Source organism: Hydra vulgaris, chromosome 10 (genome assembly GCF_038396675.1).
Source record: "Hydra vulgaris chromosome 10, alternate assembly HydraT2T_AEP".
Taxonomy (NCBI): domain Eukaryota; kingdom Metazoa; phylum Cnidaria; class Hydrozoa; order Anthoathecata; family Hydridae; genus Hydra; species Hydra vulgaris.
In genome coordinates this window covers 10392524-10416069 of record NC_088929.1, presented here as the reverse complement: position 1 = coordinate 10416069, position 23546 = coordinate 10392524, and the positions used below count along the sequence as shown (strand labels likewise).

General features: G+C 26.5%; 1 protein-coding gene across 2 annotated transcripts in view; it reads left to right on the top strand.

Moving 5' to 3' along the window:
- The window catches only part of LOC100206096 (ATPase MORC2), a 70919-nt gene that overhangs the window by 45447 nt on the left and 1926 nt on the right, over positions 1-23546 (top strand). For both annotated transcript variants that reach the window (XM_065807235.1, XM_065807234.1), the window contains exons 13-21: positions 1189-1268; positions 1944-1980; positions 3691-3733; positions 3901-4514; positions 7803-7920; positions 8049-8638; positions 13727-13828; positions 18007-18043; positions 23346-23521. In XM_065807235.1, the coding sequence (XP_065663307.1) occupies positions 1189-1268; positions 1944-1980; positions 3691-3733; positions 3901-4514; positions 7803-7920; positions 8049-8638; positions 13727-13828; positions 18007-18043; positions 23346-23521 (1797 nt within the window). The remainder of the gene's footprint in view (positions 1-1188; positions 1269-1943; positions 1981-3690; positions 3734-3900; positions 4515-7802; positions 7921-8048; positions 8639-13726; positions 13829-18006; positions 18044-23345; positions 23522-23546) is intronic.

Sequence of the window (23546 nt, the reverse complement as noted above, 5' to 3'; positions counted from 1 at the left end):
CAAAATAGTTTGGTTTAACAAGTTGAATTATATTTCCATAAGTTTAAGTATATGCTTATATTATTTTTTTGAAAAATTTTTTTTTGAACAGGTGTAGAATAAATAATTTTAGAATAATAAACTTAGATTTTTTAGATTTAAGTTATATGTTTGCAAAATAATCTTTTTAACTTTTTTTTAACTTTTATTAATCCTTAATTTAACTTTTGCTATAAAATGTTTCTACTTTGCTATAGAATGAATGATAGAATGTGTCTACTTTTAAAACTATTTTCAAAAAACAAAAATTAATGTTGTCTTTAAAAAAAATATTTAACTATTCAAAAATATTTACGATTTAAATAAAACTTTCTTCCTCACTTGTACTAATTCACATTTAAATAAGAGAATTTCAGAAGACTAAAGTTGTCTTATACAAACAGATTTTTTTTTTTTTTTCGAATTCCTAAAAACAACTTGCGTTTTCATAGAAAATGTTTTATCTTAATATCACTTTAAATAAAATGAAAATTAAAAAAATGTTTTCTTGTTAAAATAATTTTTAGTTTGAAGCTTATTATGTGTTAACAACATATAAGATATGAATAAAAACATTTGTATAACTATCTTTTGTAAGTCTTTGAGTATATTAAATAAATGTAATAGTTGAGTGAACTTAAGTGTAGTAACTGGTTGTTTTGATTTAAATAAGTTAGGTAAGTTAAGTAAATTTACTGTGATGTACTTTATACAGTAAGTAAATCAAACTGAATTTTACTTTAATTATAGTTAGGATATTATTGGCTTCCACCCATTTAAAGCAATTTAAGTTCAAAAAGTGCTTTATGTTAAATAAAAATCTCTGCGCAGGAGAGCAAATAATCATGTACTTTAAGACTCCTAATAAAAAAACTTACACAAAAACATTCTATTCTTTTAAGAAATGCTAATAAAATACTATATTAGAAAGAAAAAAAAGTGTTAAGGTGTGCAAAGCAATCTCAAAAAAAATATTTGAGCCCTGTCTATATATATAAAATGGATATAGTTTTAATGCTATATAAAAATGCATTAAAATGTTGAGTAAAAAGCAGAACGGAATTAAAAGTTTGAATTAAAATTTAAATCTTAATTTTTTAACATAAAACATATATTTATACATCATTTTTTAATATAGAACATATATTTATACATAATTTTTTAATATAGAACATATATTTATACATCAAATCGGTTTAAAAAAAGAAGCGAAATTGAAGCTGAAAATGCTGAATCAGCAGCTAGAATAGGTAAATTATTTACACCTGTATAGTATAACTTCGTTATACAGAATAATATAATATTTGTTAAACAGAATAATATAATAAATTAATTTAATAAAGTAAATAAAATAATTTTTCAATTTTTTTATGAATGTCTTGAAAATAGATTCAAAAACTATCGTTCTTAAAACAGATTATTGTTATAATAACTTTTTAAAAGAACAAAAAAAAAGTTTTATAATTTAATAATTAAAAATATAAATAATTATAATATATAAATAAATATGTTAATTTATAACTCACATTTATTCACAATTATTTACACATTTACAATCTACATTTAAAAGGTATACAAATGTAACATTCTAAACTGCTTCAAACCATTTTTTATAAACCATACTTTTTCCATCTTGAACACAGTCATACAATTATTTAAACAGTCATAAGAACTTTCATCAACTGTTATTGATAGAAATGGAATAGGTAGGTGTATAAAAAAAATTAAATTAAAAATTTTTTGTTTATAATAATGGTACTATTGGTTGTTTTCATTGGGATACATAGGAATTTTTGATAATGTTTCCTAATTATTAATTTATGTTTTCTAATTATTATTATTTTATGATAAAATTCTTTTAATTGTTTCTATAATGAACTACTGTATTATAAAGATTTATAGTTTTATAAAATAAAATTTAACAGCTGAAGAAAGAGCTAAAGAGTTAACAACTCAAGCAAGGTGATTATATTTTCATTTATAATTGTGTGATATTTAATATATATAATGACCATACAAGAAAAATTTTTACAACTAATCCAGTTTATTGTTTGAGACTCATAAAGCAGTTAAGACTTATAAAGCAGTTGAGACTTATAAAACAGGTCACGTTTTATACTTATAAAGCACGTTTATACTTATAAAATAGTATTTTAGACTTATAAAGCAGTTTGAGACTTATAAAACAGGTCACGTTTTATACCTTTTCATCGCATTTTTCATTTTAACCAATTAATTTAACACTCGCCATTATGCATTATTTTTTGAAAATAATATTTTAAAAAAATAATGAACATTTTCAAAAATTGGTTAGCTTTTTTTATTTTCAACTTTTGGTAATAAAAAAGATTTTAAAACAGATACAATTATATCTTTGGAATAATAAAACAAAAAAATATTGTGGTTCCCTGTCTCTGTTTTGTAAGTGAGAAGTACTGAGTTTATGCCGACCTTAAAATTCTCTGAGGTCAGCGTTTTTTTTGTTTTTTTTTTTGCAGATCTTATTTCTGCATTGGTAAAGTGAAGCCTTTATGTAAAAAATTTTGTGTTGAACTAATGGCAACCAATAATACTTGAAGGTTGGCAATTTATTGCAGATTTTTTTTTCTAATTCTAAGGGCTGGGGGTTAACAGTAATTTAATAAAATAACAACAATTTAATAAAAAATTTTTGACAGAAGTTTTTTTTTTTTTTTTTTGTTATTCACCTTCTCAAGGCCAAGAAGGCCACTACAGATGAGGAGGCTACTTAATAGTGGTTATAACCCTCTCTCAACTCTATAACTCCGAAACACACACCTTGGTGAACAAGGCCGCTGCGCGGAGAAACAAGTTTAGCGCGGTACTACCAGGGACGTGGTGGGGATCGAACTCGGAACCTCTCGCTTTTAAAGCGAGCGCTTTACCACTACACCACTACCGCATAGTAACCCCCTTAATACCGTTTAAAAAAAACTTTTACTAAATGAAACTAAACATGATGAAAAAAAAAGTTGATGTTATTATTCTAATCAAACTGCAGTGTCTTCATACTAACATATTTAAAAATAAGCTTGTTTTCTATACTTTTTCGATTTGATATTATATTTATAGTTTTATTTTGTATTATTAAATATAATGTCAAACTATATACATAATGTTTGAAGGATATTGATATTGAAAAATTTATACATGAGTTGATGTTTAAAAGTCTTTTTTTATATACATTTGTAAAAACATTGATGTTTTTTTAAAATTAAATAAAATTTTGATTCAATAATTTTGTTTATATCATGTGATTCATATTGTTGCATATTATTTATTTCATGTGATTGTGTACATTATGTCATGCACGCATTAAGCATGCTATATTATTTACTTTAAAATTACTTCTTTACAGAAATAAGGTGCTTTCAAAAAAAATTAATTTAGAAAGTCACAAAATTTTATCTCTGGTTTTTTGGTGTATATAAGTTTCAAAATGTTTTATTTTACTAATTTATATATATATATATATATATATATATATATATATATATATATATATATATATATATATATATATATATATATATATATATATATATATGTGTGTGTGTGTGTGTTTATGTTTATTTATCACTATTATTGCTATTATTACAGTTTGTATAATAGATGTTTAATAATTTATTTGGTTTATAATTTTTAATTAAGGGAGGCAAATTCTAAATACAATCCCGCTACAAAAGATGGCCGGGTATGAATAGTTTTACTTTTTATCTAAATTCTAATAAACAATTTTGTAATTTTAAAAATAAATTTTAAACCTCCATAGTTTATTTTATCAAATAAACTGTTGAATTGATTTTTTGCATATTGTGTTATAAATCAGACATGTTTGATAAAATTTTAATTTGATTTTAGGCAGCTATACAGCTAGCAGTTTCAAAAGCAGATCAAGCCAAGTTTGATGCTGAAGTTAAGAAGCGAATTGCTGACGCAAAGCGTAAATCATCTAAAGAATCAAAAACTCTGTCATTTACATTTGGGTTTAATATTGAAAAACGTCGATGTGATGGCATATTTATATTTAATTGTAACCGGCTCATAAAAATGTATGAGCGTGTTGGTTTGCAAACAGAAGGTGGTATGAAAGGTGCTGGTGTTGTTGGTGTTGTTGATGTACCATATCTAGTGTTAGAACCCACTCATAACAAGCAAGACTTTGCAGATCATAAAGAATATAAACATTTATTAAAATCAATGGCTGATCATTTGATGCAGTATTGGAAAGATTCAAAAATTGAAAACCAAGGAATTACTAAGTTTTGGGATGATTTTGGCTATACAGGCCAATGGAGAGATGATCCTTCAAATGATCCAAAGTTTAAAATGAAAAGACTTATGAGTGTCCCTTGTTTAGTACAGTGTAATAAATGTCTAAAGTGGCGAACATTATCATTCACAAGGAAAATGGTCAATTATGAAGTTCCTTCTAATTGGTGTTGCTCTGATAATCCAGATACAATATTTTCAAGGTTTTAATTTTTTAAGTTTGTTTGTTGAGTTTTGTAAGCGATAGGTTTAAATTTGGGTTGGCATTTTATAAATCAATTTTTTTTTTAATTTTTTTAAACTAATTTAACAACTAGAGTAAAAAGAAAATTTATATAAGAAACACTCAAGTATCCAAAGTTTACTTGTTTTTGTCAGTTAAACTAAATAATTTTGCTTTAAAAAAACATGGTTGTCTTTAGACTTCTTAATTATTATGATAATAATAATTAAGTTTTTTATTATAAATTTTATTAAATTAAGATGATAAATTTTTAATATCTATCTTTAATCTAGGTGGAAGCTTATTTAGTAAATTTTATTTAACATACATTTACATTAAAAAAAATTCTTTTTAATGTGAAACATCCTTATTAATTTATTCTTATTTAATTTTTTTAATAATGTGATAATTACTTATTAAATTTTTTTTAATAATGTGGAAAATCCTTATTACTCCATACACTGGAGTATTGAGAGTTTTTATTATTTTTAATAAGTTTCAGCGTTTTAATTTGATAAGTTTTAATGTTTCTTATTTGAGAATTACCACCTATATTACTTATGTTATTATAAGTTTATCAACACATGTGATACTGTGATACTTATATAGCAACTTGATGAGCTATTTCTGCTCATAAAAAAAGGCTTGAAAACATATTTTTATTTTTAAATCTAATATTTTAAACAACTGCTTATGGTTTACAATTTTTTTTTTTTCTTCGAGAAATTAGAAATTAGAAATTTTTTTTTAATTTTTATTTACTTGATTGAAGAGATGTTTTAAAATTTCAGTTTCAAAGAACCTTTAACTTACTAATCTTGCTTCAAAATTTTTTTCAAACATCAAAATCAATACTGTTAATAGTTTTTGGATGGATAGTTTTACTGTGTCTTAACTTTGAATGTCTTAAAGGGATCCCAAAGTGCCGAGACAAGTTGTTTTCATATTAAAGAGAATGATTTTTTAAAAGTGTTTAGGTTGAATTTTTTTGAGTAAAACAAAATAATAAACATATACCAAGAAAAACTAACTTTTTTGTTTTATTCGAAGCTCGCCGTCTCCATGTTAGCCAGCTCCTTTAAGTCTTTAAAATATATGCTGCAATTTACAGACTATAATTTATTCAAGCGTGTTTGATTTCAAAAGAATTTTAGTATATGATGTCATTGTAGAATTTCGATAAGAAATCTAAAAATTCTTTTTTTTTCATCAAATTATAGAATTATTTTTTTTTTATTATAGATTGCAAAAGTCACTTATTATTATATAAAAGTTTTTATCATAAATTTCTATAGTTATTTTTATGAAGTTCGCATTAAAAATATGAATAAAAAATATACATATATCCTAGAAATTTATATTTAATTATGCAAGTTCGCATTAAAAATATGAATAAAAAATATACATATATCCTAGAAATTTATATTTAATTATGCAAGTTCGCATTAAAAATTTGAATAAAAAATATACATATATCCTAGAAATTTATATTTAATTATGCAAGAATATATTTAATGAAATTTATTCTGTAAAACATGTATTGCTTATTTTATTTTTAAAATTGAACAATTATTGCTAAAGATTGTAAAAAAGAATTCCATTAAAAACTTTTTATTGTCAATTTTGGTAGTTTTTTGAATTGTAATGCTAAGAGACTAAGATGTTTTAATGTAAAATATTTGCAAAATACGATATTATTTGGAAAATATTAAATATAATATGTTTTTTAACGCCCGCTGCAACACATTAACAATTTTATTCGTCATCTGTCTTAAATAATTGCCATAAAACATTAGTTATTGCATTTTTTATTAATTATTTAATTAATAAAGAAGCTGTCTGTAAATTTGTTAAGTGTAAGTTCTATAAATATATTCTCACTAAAAATTGAAGAATTTAGCAAATATCTCTAATAAAATGATGTCATTTACCAAAAATTATTTTTCAGTTGTCATTTCGATAGGAGAACAAATCGTCTTAGCGATAAACGACTTAAATAAACTATAAAAAAATGTCACATTGTTTACATAAATAGAAAAAAGATTCAGAATATATAACAAGGTGATCAACGTCTTTTTAATATACTTATTATATTTAAGGGTGTTTCATAAAAATTTTAATTTTATTTGGTTCTCCTGCTATATAAAAAAAACATTCTTTTGTTTATCTTATTATAAAATTAAAACAACAGTCATATGATTGATGATAAAGGCTTATTTTAAAAAACAAAGAAAACAAAAACAAATAATGCTGATTCATAAAAAAAAGTTGATTTTAAAAAAAAATTCTACAATGGCATCACATACTAAAACTCTTTGAAATTAAAAGCACTTGAATAAAATATAAAGTCTGTAGAATAAATTATAAAGTTTGTGCCGTTAATTTTAAAGACTTGAAAGAAATTGGCTAACATGAAGATGGCGAGCTTTGAGTAAAACAACAAAGTTAGTTTTTCTTGGTATATATTTATTATTTTCTTTTACTTAAAAAATTCAGCCCAAATATGTTTTTTTATTATTCTCTCTAACATGAAAACAACTTGTCTCGGCACTTTAAGATGATGCCGGAATGACACTTTTGAAACAAAATCATATCTGTGTCATTTTTGAAGCTAACAAGTTAAAATTTTGGTGAATATTCATTATACCTTATAACTAATATTTATTTAATTGATATAATTATAATTAACATAATGATTTATTTAATAAATTTTAATATGATAATTATACCTAATGATTATTATTGTGCCTTTAATATACACCTCTAATAAAGGTCTCGAATTACAGATGGGTATATTTATCTTCCCCTTAGTATTATCTTGTTCTATCTACAAATGTAATAAATAAAATGTTCTATCTTATATATAAAATAAATACAAACAATATTTATATATAAATACAATGTTCTAACTGATATGATATATTATATTATATTAGATAGAACATTGTATTTATTTATACATAATTTTTTATTTATTTATTTTACATATTAGATAAACATTTTATTTATTATATTTGTTGATAGAACAAGATAATACTAAATGGAGGATATGTATATATTTATATGTATATATATATATACACACACACACACACACACACACATATATATATATATATATATATATATATATATATATATATATATATATATATATATATATATATATATATATATATATATATATATATATATATAAACATACTGATATATGATATAAACATTGGTGTATAAATCGTGTATAATACTGCTTAAATTTTTTATTTAGTTGTTCTAAGCCTGAACAAAAGATAACAATCACAACAGGTAGACTTTTAAAGGAAATAAAAAGTTTAGATGATAAACGTGCTGAAGATGTCAGAAAATTACAAGAAAAATTAGCATTGGTAAAACAGTCACTAAGTGGTTTTTTATTTGTTAAATTGTTTATGATTTACAAATTATTATTATTATTATTTTTTTTTTGCTTCATTATTTAAGATCCATTTTGTTTTTATTCATTTATTGTATTCAGAAACAATCAGAGTTGATGAAAAATCAAAAAGAAGAAAATGCGCTATCTAGCAACCGATCAACATCTCCTAAGTCAAAAAGAAAAAAGTCTCCATCGCCTATTTTAGAAGAACTTCCTAAACGTGGGCGAAGACAAAGATCTCCTTCTCCTGATATAACAGAAAACGTAAAATCACAAAAAGCACCTACTTCACCACCAAAAAAATCAAAAAGAGCAAAATCTCCTTCACCTAAAAATCTTAAAAAAACTAACTCTATTTCTCCTGCTACAAAGCGGAGTCAAAAATTAAAATCCCCATCGCCACCAAGAATAAAATCACCATCACCTCCACGAAAAAAAACATCACCTTCAAGAAAAAAATCATCATCGCCTACTAGAAAAAAATCACCATCACCCCCTAATATAAAAGTCAAAAAAACCCCTGCTAAACCTGATAATAAGCGCAAATCTGATTCAAATGTAAATACAGATGTCAAAAATAAAAAATCAGACAAAATCAATAATGAAAACTCAGAAGATGAATCTAGTCATTTGTCTAGCACCATATATCCAATTAACTGTAAAGTAGAAGCTAGAATGCATAACACTTGGTAAGTACGTATCAATATTTGTGTGCATGTGTGTGTGTGTGTGTGTGTGTGTGTGTGTGTGTGTGTGTGTGTGTGTGTGTGTGTGTGTGTGTGTGTGTGTGTGTACATATATATTATCAGTAATTCTGTTCTTTAAAAGTTTTAAAATAACATGTTTTATTAGGTTAAAGTAGTTGTCTGAAGTAATGAACTGAAAAAAATTTCCATCAAAAGTTTTGATTTTTTGAGTTTTATTCAGCGATATTAGGGGTGTCCACTATGCTAAAAATTTTCAAAACCACCCAAATTGAATTTTTTCCTATTCTAGTGTTTGTGTATAATGTAAAAAAATTTTTTTATCAAATTTTAATAACTATTCTAGAGCCCTTAAAGACAAGCCCCAATTTCCTGTTTAAAACAGTATCGTTTTTAGTTAAAACACAGAGAAATAATTATTGTGAATCTCATTTTTCAAGTATTTAGAAATTAAATCACAGATATCAAGCCAAACAAAAGCAGCTTGCATAATATATGTTAAATTATCCAGTTTAACCAAGCTAGTTCTGCATTTTTGGTTAACAGTTATAGTCAAAGTATCAGACGGGAACTCCAAAACTAAAATTAAGACTGTCTTACTGAATGTTATTAATGTTGTTTCATTGTCCAAGAGTTTTTTTGCCAAAATCAGGATATTGCTGCCTGTGATTTTCAACGCCCTGCAGCAACCATTCTCTTTGTTCTGGATCACTGGTTATGATGGTGGCAAATTCTGAAATCAGTTTAACTCCTCTTTCTGCGGTATCATTTACAACTTTTACCATACGAACAAATTTTTCAGCTTCTTTGTATCCTGGTTGCTCTGTCCACTGTTCAATTGGTTTAGCAAGCCAATCTGTATTGATGCCAAGAATCCTGAACAATGAGTGAGATTCAGGTCCCAGATGATTTGACAAACCTGTTTGATGAGTGATTTGACGAAAAACTGGCTTACCAAGATGAAAATTTTCGGGTACTGGAATTTCCAAGAGTCTGGCTGCCATATCTTTTTTCACAGTGGAACTAACATGTTTGCTGAAGAAAGCAAATGGAACTACCTCTTCTGTCAAATACCATCGGTGATTGGTTATTTTAGAAAGAATGACATCAGCAACTTCCTTGTCTATATCTTTGCAGTTCATCATGTCGTGGATGAATTGCAGGTCATTCATAGGTGCATCAGCACCAATGCTAGCTTTTGTTCAAGCTGGTGTGTGGAAAAGAGAAAGATATCTGTTCATTCTAAAAAGTTTGGTCATCATCCTCTGATCATAAGGCAATTGTTTAGAAAATATGAACATTTTGTTAGCATAAATGTTATGTGCCATCCACCAAACTTGGTGGATAGCTCCTGGTTTAAGAAAGTGTACACCCCGCGGTGGAGTTTGCCCAAAGATGATCAGTGTGTTCTCAGCACATTCATGATAGTCATCTCTTGGAAATGTTGTAGCATTTTCCTTAGCAAGTAGTGGTGTAGTGGTAAAGCGCTCGCTTCATAAGCGAGAGGTTCCGAGTTCGATCGCCACCATGTCCCTGGTAGTACCGCGCTCAACTTGTTTCTCCGCGCAGCGGCCTTGTTTGTCAAGGTTCGTGTTTCAGAGTTATAGAGTTGAGAGAGGATTATAACCACTATTAAGTAGCCTCCTCATCTGTAGTGGCTTTATCGGCCTTGAGGAGGTGAATAACAAAAAAAAAAAAAGTAGATGTCAAATGCTGTATGGTCTGTTCTTTGAGGTTTTGCAACCAGGTGCCTTCAACAGGTAAAGTTTCAATTGGCAACTGTTTATCCAATGCTGGCCAAGCAGTTTTAAATTCAGCAAAGAATTTATTCTCTGGACCAAAAATGTTTCCAAATAATTTCTTCCAAACTGCTCCGACAAAGATTTCAAAAATGTGATGTCAACAGGCAAGATAGAGAAGTTTTTGACCTAAGTTTTCTTCAATCAATTTAGCAGCACCATTGTGGATGCCACTATTACTGGCAGTGGTATCAAATACCAATGCCACAACATTGTCGCTTAGATCCCAAGCTTCTAGGAGATCCAATGTTGCATTTGAACACAAGCACAGCTAACTGTTCATGTTGCACAACTAGTATGTCTTTTAGCAATTTTCCGTTCCAGTGAAGGGCACCAAACTGGGGTGGGTTGAGCCTAGCATTATCTATAACACTCTCAGCTATCCTCTGTCGATTTAATATTCTACTTCGGCGAGATGTCGATCTGGAGATATCAAAATCGTCAAAGTTTCCACCAGCAGCTTTAATTACAGCAGACACAATCATAGTTGTTTTATTATCAGACAATTTCAGCCTGTCTGCTGCAGAAGTGATTTCCTCCAATTGCATAATTCTTTTTGGGGGGGGGGTGAAGAGTAACAAATTCTGATCGTCTATTCATTGGAGGTTCATAATTCAAGTCCCACCCTAAACCGATATCTACTTCAGCAACAGCAATATTTTTATTAATATTTTGTTCTCCGTCATTAACTTCCATATCCTCGTCATCCTGATCATCCTGTCTACCTTCTTTTTCTACTCTTTCTTTTTCTTCATCTCTAAGTATGATTTTCCAATTATATCTGACTTCTTTCATTTTGCTTTAATCTCAAAGGTTTTGTCATGTCCGTCCATGGTCGCCTTTCTGTCTTTTTTTTTTATCTAAGTAGAGTGCAACATCATCATCTTTCTTTTGGGCAGTCAGTAGCCTGGATTTCATGATTTCCTGTATGGCATCAGGTGATCCAATATCAAAAAGACTATCCAACTTGGCCAAGAAGTTAACACGTTTTCCGCTAGCATCACTTTCGCGATTCTTGTTCTTCAACAAGCGGTTCCACTCATTCCAGAGACACATAAGATCTAACACTGAATTTTGTCTTGTCTTTGTCTTGATGCGTGCCATGTTCCAGAAAGTTACAACAGCGTCGATTACTATATAGCCAATTTCTTGATTTGTTACATGATTTCAGACATTTTCTTCATCGCGTCGTAAAAAAAAAAAAATTTCAAGACCTGTCTGCGATCGGGTAGTTTGGAACCAGTTATTGATGGTGATGGGTGTCCAATTAACCAAAACTTAGTAGAGGCACGAGTAACAGGCCTTGTTGTTGATGATGATGACGACAGTGAAGGCTGGTCAGTTGTGTCTGACAAACAACTAATACTGGTTGGCAAAGACTTGAGTTCAGTTTCTACAACTTTACCACTTCTTGTCAACATTTTAGTTTTAATTTATTTAACTAAAACATGAAACAGCAAAATAATTATAACAGTCAATATTACATATTAAATTGTATCAATATCATAATATTAATTTGCTTGTTTATGAAATTTGTAATCAATGCAAAAATGTGCTACTGTTTTAACCCATTCGTGCCTAACGTCCCCAAAAATGGCACGCTCTATAAATTGTAAAATGTAACAAAAAACTCAGGCACTAATGGGTTAAACAGGAAATTAGGGCTTATCTTTAGGGGCTTTGAGGGGGCTCTAGAATAGTCATTAAAATTTAGTAAAACATTTTTTTACACTGTACACAAACACTAGAATGGGAAAAAATTCAATTTGGGTGGTTTTGGAAATTTTTTGCATAGTGGACACCCCTACAGCAATATATTATAAAAAAATACCCAATTATATGAATCATTACACTCTACATACCTTAACTTTCTTTATCTTCCTTGACTCAAAACAGTAGCCTATATTATTTAGGTATGCAAGGTGCAACAGCCTCAGCCTTTATTATTGTGACTTTTTCGTACTATGACCATTTGTTTAATATTCCATGTACAATGTTTATCAAAATCAAGGTGATAAAGAATCTCTACAAATGACTTATAATGCACATCTGTGGGAATTTACATACCTAGAATTTAACAGTTTCTTAACCTAGTTCATGAGAAATAATAGTATTGAAGTCAGAAATATCAAAACTGTATAAAGTTGTATTTTGATATTCCATATTATTATTATCAGCAATTAGTCTGATGAACTGACAATTTTTTTGATGTGTCTTCAATTTTGGCACAAGAGGTGATTAGATTTTTTAATTCAATGTGCTCAATTTTGGCACAAGAGGTGATTAGATTTTTTAATTCCATGTGTTCAATTTGTAGCTGGGCTCTGTCATATAAATTCCACATTATCTTTTCCGTATTTCCATATATAAATAATATAACAAAAACATGGAAACAAAAAAGCTAGGATAAACACGATATTATGATATGCACTGTTAAGTCAAGAGTGAGCAAGTAGAATCAGAAAAGAAAGTGGAAACACACAGATGACTGATATCCTTGTACTGTTTCTTAATTAACTTTTTTAATAAATCCCACATTAATAATAACTTCAAGGTATGGTTTCACCTCTAAATAATTTCTCTTTCCTTATCTTATCCACCCATGATGTTGGATAGGACCTCAAATGTTGTTAATTGTTCTGAATCCATGTGTTGTTATGTGAATTTTTGTGTTATTATGTGAATCCATGTGTTATTATTCTAAATCCATGTGTTATTCTGAATGTTGATTTCTCCAATATGGCAAATAAGAACCAAAATTGCATTAGTAAGGTGTTCAAAACAGTAAGGTTGATCTTACCCATATACAGTCAGATCAAACAAGTCAATTAAACAGGTTAACCAAGTTAAATTAGTTAAACAGTTTATTAATTCTATTATTCATAATTCAATTTAAATTAATTATTTAAATCAATTATAAACATAACTGTTTAGCATACTATTCACACAATTAGCTTTATAAACTGATTAATAAAGCTATTTTGAAAATGTTTTCTGGCATTTTTGCTGTTTTAAATGCAATTTTATATACAATTAACTGTTTTAAATGTAGTTTGTGAAATTAGTTTGAAAATTTTGGCTTTTTGACAGTTACGCTGATAAGTTTGGCTTTTTGACAGTTACCGTGATAAGTTGGTAATTTCTTGGTTATAGTTATTGATAAAAATAGTTTTTAGATAAAGTTCTTTTTTATCAATAAAATTAACTCCATCATTAAAAAACCCAAAATCTATTTGGAAATTTTATAGTAAATGTAAGCTAATTTTTTTTTTAGGTATGTTGGTTCAGTTGTGGCATATAAAAAGTCTGGAGAAAACACTCCACTTCGTGTTCGAGTTAAGTTTGAAAAAAATCCTCAAGACAAATTCGATAAATGGTTAGATTTAGATATTTCGAGATTTTTTTCAGTATTGTAATAAATTTATTACTACTATGAATATATATAATAGTTTTTTTGTTATTATCATTAAAAAATAATCGACAATGGCAACCAAACTGTCAACCTAAAAGTGTTTAAGGTTGGCCAAAAATTGCTGACCTTGTATATATATATATATATATATATATATATATATATATATATATATATATATATATATATATATATATATAGTCGGCATTCACCAATGCTGACCTAAAAGTGTTTGAGGTCAGCAAAAAATCGCCGACTTTATTTCTATGTGTTATGGTAACCTCTTGTCAAATTTTTTTGCTGACCTCCAACAATTGGAGGTCAGCAATAAACTGCCGACCTCATTTTTTCTAATTCCGAGGGTTATATATATACATATATATATATATATATATTTATATATATATATATATATATATATATATATATATATATATATATATATATATATATATATATATATATATATATATAGATAGATATATATAGATATATATATAGATATATATATATATAAATATATATAGATATATATAGTTCTATAGTTTGTTGCATTTGGGAGTACGGAAGGAAAAAAATGATTCTTATGCCAACAAATACATCACTTTTAATTACTTTTGACTTTTTTTGTTTTGTTTTTTGTTTTGTTTTGTTTTGTTATTCACCTCCTCAAGGCCGATATAGCCACTACAGATGAGGAGGCTACTTAATAGTGGTTGTGACCCTCTCTCAACTCTATAACTCCGAAACACGAACCATGACAAACAAGGTTGCTGTGCGGAGAAACAAGTTGAGCGCGGTACTACCAAGGACGTGGTGGGGATCGAACTCGGAACCTCTCGCTTATGAAGCGAGCACTTTACCACTACACCACTACCACATACTTTTGTCCAACATTTGTGTGTTGTCAGAAAGAAAAAACCATTAATTTAATTACAAATTAATTGTTTTTTAAAAAAAACCGCAAAAATCCTAATATAATTGACCAGAATGTTTTTAAAGACATTCAATGTTTTTAACAATATAAACAATGTTTTTATTTTTATTATTTTTAATAAAATGTTTTTATTTTTATTTTTTATTTACTGTAAATCATGCGCAGAGTGTTGCTACATTGACTATCTTATAGCCTGACTCGCAACAAAGTGCTGCTACATCGACTGACAAATAGTCTGACTCGCAACAGAGTGCTGTTATATCGACCGACAAATATCCTGACTCGCAACATAGTGCTGCTACATCTACTATCTTTTAGCCTGATTCACAAGGGAGTGCTGCTACATCGACTGAGGGTTTGGTTGGGGCAGGCAGTCTATCAGTTAATAAAAAAAAATGCATTTTAATTTTTACTTTTTGTCAACAAAATACGGGGAAACTTTCAGTTAAGAGTTATATATATATGAAACAACCAGTTAAGAGTTATATATATATATATATATATATATATATATATATATATATATATATATATATATATATATATATATATATATATATAATATATAATTATATATATATATATATATTATATATATATTTTTATATTATATATAATATATATATATATATATATATAATATATATTATATATAATATAAAAATATATATATAATATATAATTATATATAATATATAAGAGTTATATATATATATATATAATATATATATATATATATATATATATAATATATAATATATAATATATAATATATATATATATATATATATATATATATACATACAACCCTCAGAATTAGGGTCGGCATTCGGCGATGCTGGCCTAACTGCCGACCTGAAAGTATTTGAGGTCGGCAAAAAATTGCTGATCTCATTTCTATGTTTTATGGTTAGACCTTTGTATCAAATAACTTTCGTCGACCTGATGCCAACCTCAAAAAGATTGAGGTCGGCAAATTATTGCTGACCTCATTTTTCCTAATTCCGAGAGTTTTATATATAAATATATATGTATGTATATAGTCACAATCAAATGTTTGGAACATTGTATGAAAAACATGATTTTCATTAAATTAATACTTTATTATATCAAGATGTTATTAATCATGACAATTGACAAAAATAATAACTTAGTAAATGTTTGCTCATCAATTTAATACTTGGTATGATGTCCTTGAGCTTTTAAACAATTAGCTAAACAAGTAGGCAAAGAGTGAATAAGTTTTCCCAAATATTTAGGAGTCATAAATTGAATTCATAACTATTTATTTTTCTCTTGTAGACCATTGGAAGATTAGTATCTAAGTTTCTGGATTTTTAAGATAATTCCAGGAATTTTCAATAGGATTGAGGTCGGGTGAATTACCACGCCAGGGGCCAGTGACCTCAATCTCTTTTTCATGTAACCAACTACTTGCAAGTGTGGTCCTGTGACAAGGTGCTACATGGTGTTAAAATTTATGGTTATTAGTGCCAATCATGAATATTTTAAGTTTTTTTTTTTGAAGTATTTCAAGGTGACTATTTATTGTGGTGTTATGAAGCATAAGGCATAAATCACCATAGATGACACTATATCATGATTTTAGGGCAATATTTTTCAGTCGAAAACAAATTTAGGGGTTGTATTATAGGCAAAGTGGGCATCTAACTCTTGTAGAACTCTTGTACAATCATTAATTGCTTAATTAATGATTTGTCACTAAATATTACATCCTGCCAATCTTCTGCTGATCAGTCCTTGTATTTTTACAGATTACTGTACAGTCCTTGCATTTTTACAGATTACTGTACAGTCTTTGTATTTTTACAGATTATTGTACAGCCTTTGTATTTTTAAAGATTTCTGTAGTCTTTGTATTTTTACAGATTACTGTACGGTCCTTGTATTTTTACAGATTACTGTACAGCCTTTGTATTTTTAAAGATTTCTGTAGTCTTTGTATTTTTACAGATTACTGTACGGTCCTTGTATTTTTACAGATTACTTTACAGTTTTTGAGATAGAAATAGTTTTTTTTTGTTGCATATGCTTCATTTAATAAAATTGTTTGCATAGACCTCTTAATTGTTGCAACACTTGGTGCAATACTGATGGAGAATGCTTCAGTTGAAATTTCAGAAGCACTGGCAAACAGATACACTTTGGCATAACAATGAATGCCATTCTCTGCCCTTTGAGTAAACACCTATGGTTGTCAAGTTTTGGGGCTTTGTTTTTAAAATCACCAGTTTAATGATATTGTTTCGAAGTTTTTATGATGCAGCTATATATTACATTAAAACATTACATTAGTAATAGTAGTCAATCTGTTTTTCTGTTGTTCATTAGTTTTTCCAATAAATAATATTTTTTCCAATGAATATATTTAATGAATATATTCCAATGAATAATATTTTTTCCAATGAATATATTTATTCCAATGAGTAATATTTTAATTTTTTGCGAAAATAACAACAAGCTATGACTAAAATAAATTTAGTGGTTTAATACATAAATTACCCAAGTATACATTATTGTTACTCAAAAATATTTGTTTTTTAAACAAATATTTGAAATTTTCTGCCAATTTTAAAAATGTTCCAAACTTTTTATCACGATTGTGTATATATATATATATATATATATATATATATATATATATATATATATATATATATATACATATACATATACATATACATATACATATACATATACATATACATATACATATACATATACATATACATATATATATATATATATATATATATATATATATATATATATATATATATATATATATATATATATACATATATATATATATATATATATATATATATATATATATATATATATATATATATATACATACATATATATATATGTATACATATATATATATATATATATATATATATATATATATATATATATATATATATATATATATATATATATATATATATATATATATATATAATGTAATAATAGCTTATAACTTAACAAATTCAACTCTAAATATATATACTTGGTAGTGTTTTTTGAACCCTAGTTAATAGTGGGTTGCTTAAAGTTTCTTATTTGTCTTTTTGTGTTTTAGATTTTATGAAACTAATAAGACATACTAAGACTGCCCTCTTTTATTTTAGATGTTATGAAACTTAGAAGATTAAGATTGTTTTTTTTTTGTTTTTAGGTTTTATGAAACTGATGAAGCATTAAGGTTGTATGAGGTATTTTAAAATCTTGAATTAAACTATTTTGCGGTTTTAAAGTAAGTTTAAAATATCTCTGTTTGCATTGGTTTAAATAAATTTAGAAGATGGAAATTTATTTCCAGTCTGTTTTGGAACAACAGTTGATTAAATGTTCTTAAAACGTTTTTCTTCTTCTAATGATAAAGTGGGTTAAAATCTATTGGAGAGAGAAACCTCCACCTCCAACCACCATTGTTTATAAGTTACATTTTAGCTAAACTATCCATAAAAAGGATACTTAATATACCTAAAATATCTTTTTTAATTTTTATAAAAAATTATTTTATTTTATTTTACATGAAATAGTTTTCATTTATAAAGTGCAATTATAAAATTATAATGAATATAGGGAAAAAGTTTTAAGTACTTTTATTAAAAGTGCTGTACAAACTTCCTGGGTCTAAAACCCAACCTTGCTTTTGGCATATTATACAATGGCATAAATGTTATGATAAAAAAAATAGATTATTACTATATATAATAGTTATTACAACTGCTCTGTGCAAAGTCTTCGAATGTATTTTATGAAAAATAATTGTTCATTACTCAAAGCATATTTGGACCTAAATAATTTTCTTCCTGGACAAAACACATTGGACACTTAATTCAAATTATAAAAGGCTTTAGCAGTGCAAAAAATTATTAAATAAAAAAATCTGCTAACTTTTTTTATTTTTAAAATTTTGAAATTTTTGAAATTAAATGAAAAACAAGAAAATTTTAATCTGACACTCTTCACACGCAAAAACCTCAATGCTATCTGTAATTGCAAGGAGAATTTCTGACTGCTTTTTTATTAAAACCAATGCTGTTACCACTGCAGATTATCAAAATGTTTGTTTAAAAATAATTAAGTGTATTTTATGGTGGTGTTTAAAATCTATACATTTATAAGAAAATTATCAAATTCATCCTATAAAATTTGCTAAAATTTTTTTATTTATTCATTTTATTTGCCATATTATAATATTTGCAATAAGATTTATAATGTAATACAGGCAAACATATACTTTTTATTTTTTTCAGAATGGAAAAAATAAAAAGTGTATGTTTTACTATATCGCTTACATTTTATTTTCCTAATGTTTCGCCATATGCAAATTTTTTAAATAGTTCTCTAATATGATCCTGGCTTTAGCATCAGCATTTTAAAAGTTTTTTGGTTATATTTTCTCTGATCTGTTACTACCATGTTTTTATCCAACAAGTTTCACTGTTTGAGGCTTGATATCAGAAGCTCAGTTCTAATTGTTTTCTAAGACCAAAGATTTTACCATAGGTTAGTTTAGATCATTTACGTCTTTCTGGTTAGGAAAAATATTGCTTCCTCTCCTTTACTACACCTTCAAAACTGTAGTACCTCCGATACTTTCCTCGCTCTCAGATAACAAACCTTATAGTTCTCTGTTCTCCCCTGTACTCACTTGTGACATAGCACATAAAACTAGGTATATAAACTTTAATTTAGGAAATTTTGTACCACTTAATACTTTTTTTATACTTAATAACTTCAAGAGTTGCAATATTACCATGTAAAATAAAGTACTCAGGACTTGTCCTGATTCTCGACCGGCTTGCTGATGTATGCCTTATAGGCCTTAAACATTTTATGACTTGCTTCACATAATACTTTTTCAATCTTGTCTTTATAAATTATTGACACATGTATAAAATGCATCTACTGGATGCAAATAACCTCATTATGCCATTTAAATTAAATAATTGCTCTTCAAGTACATCATCATAAATTTGTTTATTTACCAATAACATAATCTGAAATGTTGGTTTGAGTCACTTTTATACTTGTATGACTACTTTTGGATAGTTTGAGAATGTTCTAGAAATTTCTAGAAAATTCTTGAAAGTTCTCCGACCTTTAGTTCTAGCAGCGTAGGAATATTCTAAAATAATGCTCAGTATATTCTCCAAGGCAAAAATAAAAAAAATGTGCATGGTGTTATTATTATATTTGATTAATTTCTTGTTCTTTATTATATATTTGATTGATATTTTGTTTTTTTAAAATAAATTATTTTAAATTTAATTAGTATTACCTTATAACATTATCCATGTAAAATAAGTAACTATATGCATTAACTATATCATTAATGTCTTTTATAGATTTATTTCTACCTGTGTAAATAATCTAAAATATTTCTATCTCATGTAAATATAAAAAAAAATCATGTGATTCTTATTCTTAAAATTGCTGGACGGCAGATGAGCTTTAAGATGAAAAGGTGGGCAGCAGAACTTCGAGGGGAAAAGGTGGGCTGCAGAATTTCGAGGGGAAAAGGTGGGCAGCAAAAACGTGAAAATTATGAAAATGGTTTAGATAGGCTGTCATCAACTCTTTTAATATCTATAAAAATATTGACAAATATAACATTCAAATTTTTTTTTACATTTTTGGATTTAATACTGTTAATTATGATCATGTACCAAATTTGAAGAAAATCACAGAGGGTAGGTGGAATAAATGTCTTCCTTTTTTTCATATAATTACTCTACCTTTATAAATATAAAAAAACTTCCCTTTTAAAAATGCATATTTATATTCTGCAGAAAATTTACTAAGTAAAATTATTTTCTGAAAATATTTCTTAATGGTCCGATAAAGAAGCTTTTTACCTCAATGATTTTTTATAGTTTATTGTGTTTTCCAGGCTAGTGAATTATTAGTTTCATTTCAATTCAAGTGGACCATTTTAAGTGGTTCATTCCAAGCACCACAATGACTGTGTCAGATTTTGATAAATGTTATTTATTTTTCTATATATTTTCTTTAATTTTTAATATTTTTGGCTCATAACACTTTATGATTTCTCTCTAATCCTCGAAGATCTTTATTTTTAAAATTCTTTCAAAAGTATATTATGAAAACGCAAGCATATAAATTTTTTTTGAATTAATTTTCCTATAAAAATTCAGAAATGAATTTTTATTGGAAATTTAAAAAAACTTTTTGATGGCAAAAGATTTAGTAGAAGTAACATGCTTTATTTTGTCACAGTATATGTATTTTACATATGGTATAATTACCATTTATTGTATAATTACCATTTTCATAAATTTTGGTGTACAGGTATAGAGTATTAGAAACCAGGTTTGCAGTTATTAAGTATTTAATGTGGAGTTCTTAAAATTGCAGTATTTATGTTTCATCATTTGGATGGACTATAGATAATGCCAATTTTGGTCAGGTTATTAAATTTTTTTAAAAACTTCTAAATTAATAATGGGGCAAAAACTCGTTTATGATATTGAATAAACAATTTTTATAAGTCAAATAAATCTTGTGTCAAAAATGTGTTCTATTATGATCACGTTTAAAAAATAATAATAATAATGAAGCTAAAACCAGATGGAATATGATGAAAGATATAGTATAGCTTGGTGTCAAAAGTCCCAGTTGTTTAATGATTGCAATAATTTCCAAAAGTTAATTAATCAAGCACATAGTGTTTTCATAGGTTTAATAAGGTTCTTTTAGATCCAATAAAGAAGAAAAACTTACAGGTTTTTATTCTTATGTTCTCTAACATATGCATCACAATAAGGGACGAACCCAGACCTGTTTTAGTACCGCTGGAGCGGTACGGGCGCCCAAATATATATATATTTTTTTTTTTTTTTTTGTTAAATTTTTCTTTTGCCTTCTTATTAAAATAAAAAAAAATAATTTCAGTTTTAAATGTAGTAATAAATAAACAATTTTCAATTTATTTTAGTTACTTCATTTATTCTTCAGGTCAATAAAATGAATTAAAAAGAAATTGTTTTTTAACGTAATGACGCAACTGTCCTTCGGTTACTAATTGAACAGTTTGAAAAAAATAAATGTTGTTACGAAACTTAATTTTAAGAACTTGTTGCAAAATTTTATAACAATGGAATGTATAAAAAATTTGATTTTTCGAAAGATTTTAAAATATCCATTTAGAAATATTCATTTAAACTTGAGTTTTTGACAATTAAGAGTAAACAGCTTTTGTTAATAAATGAACAAAAATAAATAGTTTCAGTCTATAACTGTCACGCAAATCTAATTTTTGAATGAATGAACTTTTGATCTTTAGCTTGCTATTTTAGTTTATGCGATGAAAACGAAGAAACGAAATGTAAATTTTTTCAGAAAGTTTTGTTTCTTTTCCATATTCTTTTTGACTTTTAAAATAATACAAATAACATTAAAATAACTTAATAAAAGTTATATTAAGACTTATTTATTAAAACAATTTTTTTAATTATACTTAATGATTAAAAAAATATAATATACTTTTAAAAATATGTTTTTTAATATATAATATATAATGTTTTTAATAAAGAAAAAGTAACACTTTTGAAATTATGTTTACTGTAATTATCTCTTTTTTAAATATCTTTAATTTAAAAGGCGCTTTTAAATCACTTTAAAAATTATTCACCTTTAGTAAAAGTTAAATGAACAGATTTGCTAATATTTACATCAAAATTTTAAAATTAAAATAATAGTAAATACGTTTATTAAATGCTTTTTATTCTAATAGTTATTCGAATACACGTACACGTTAAACTACTTAGTTAATTTTACAAATATTGCGCGATTTAATTTAGGTATATATATATATATATATATATATATATATATATATATATATATATATATATATATATATATATATATATGTAAATATATTATGTAATGTAAGTATTGATTAAAGTTTTAAACATTTAATTAATATTTATTTAAAACATTAACTACTAAAATTAATTTACTAAAATATAGTTAATAAATAATTCAAATACTTTGAACAACTGATAAAAATTATTTACTTATAGCGTATTATTTGCAACAAAAGCGTTTATTAAAGTCATTATTAAATAGTTTTCTTTTCGTAAATAAAGTAATATTTGTCCGCCGGTAAATTTATATATTCAAAAATGTCTTTAAATCAACTAAAAAAGATAAACACAAGTGATTAAAATGATGATTGAAAAAATGATGACTAAAAATCATTGTCGCGGCTCCGAATACTAAAGGAAGGGGAGAGGGTTCAATTTTTTTCAACTCTTTAACGCTATTTTGTGAAAAAGCAAGTTGAGCGCGGTACTACCATGGTGGGAATCAAACTTTTTGCTTATAATGCTAGGGGTCTAACACTACCACACTATATACCACTATAACAATACAGCATTTAGTTTGTTGCTATGTGGTTGAAACTACTGTATGTATTTGTAAAAGTTTTTTAACATTTTATGTTTTGCTAAAAGTTTGTGTAGAAGTTTCGATTTTTAGCCAAGTATAAATTCCGAACAAACGTTGAATTCTGAGACTTCTAAAAATGTTGACGAAGTTACTTCTCCTGCGACAAATGTTGGTGACGTAACTTCTTCGGCGGTTGGAGTCAGTTCTCTGGACAGCTCTGAATCAGTAAAGGGCGAACTGCTTGAAAAAGTCACTTATCTGTTAAGGTATATTAATTTTCTACTTTTTAGT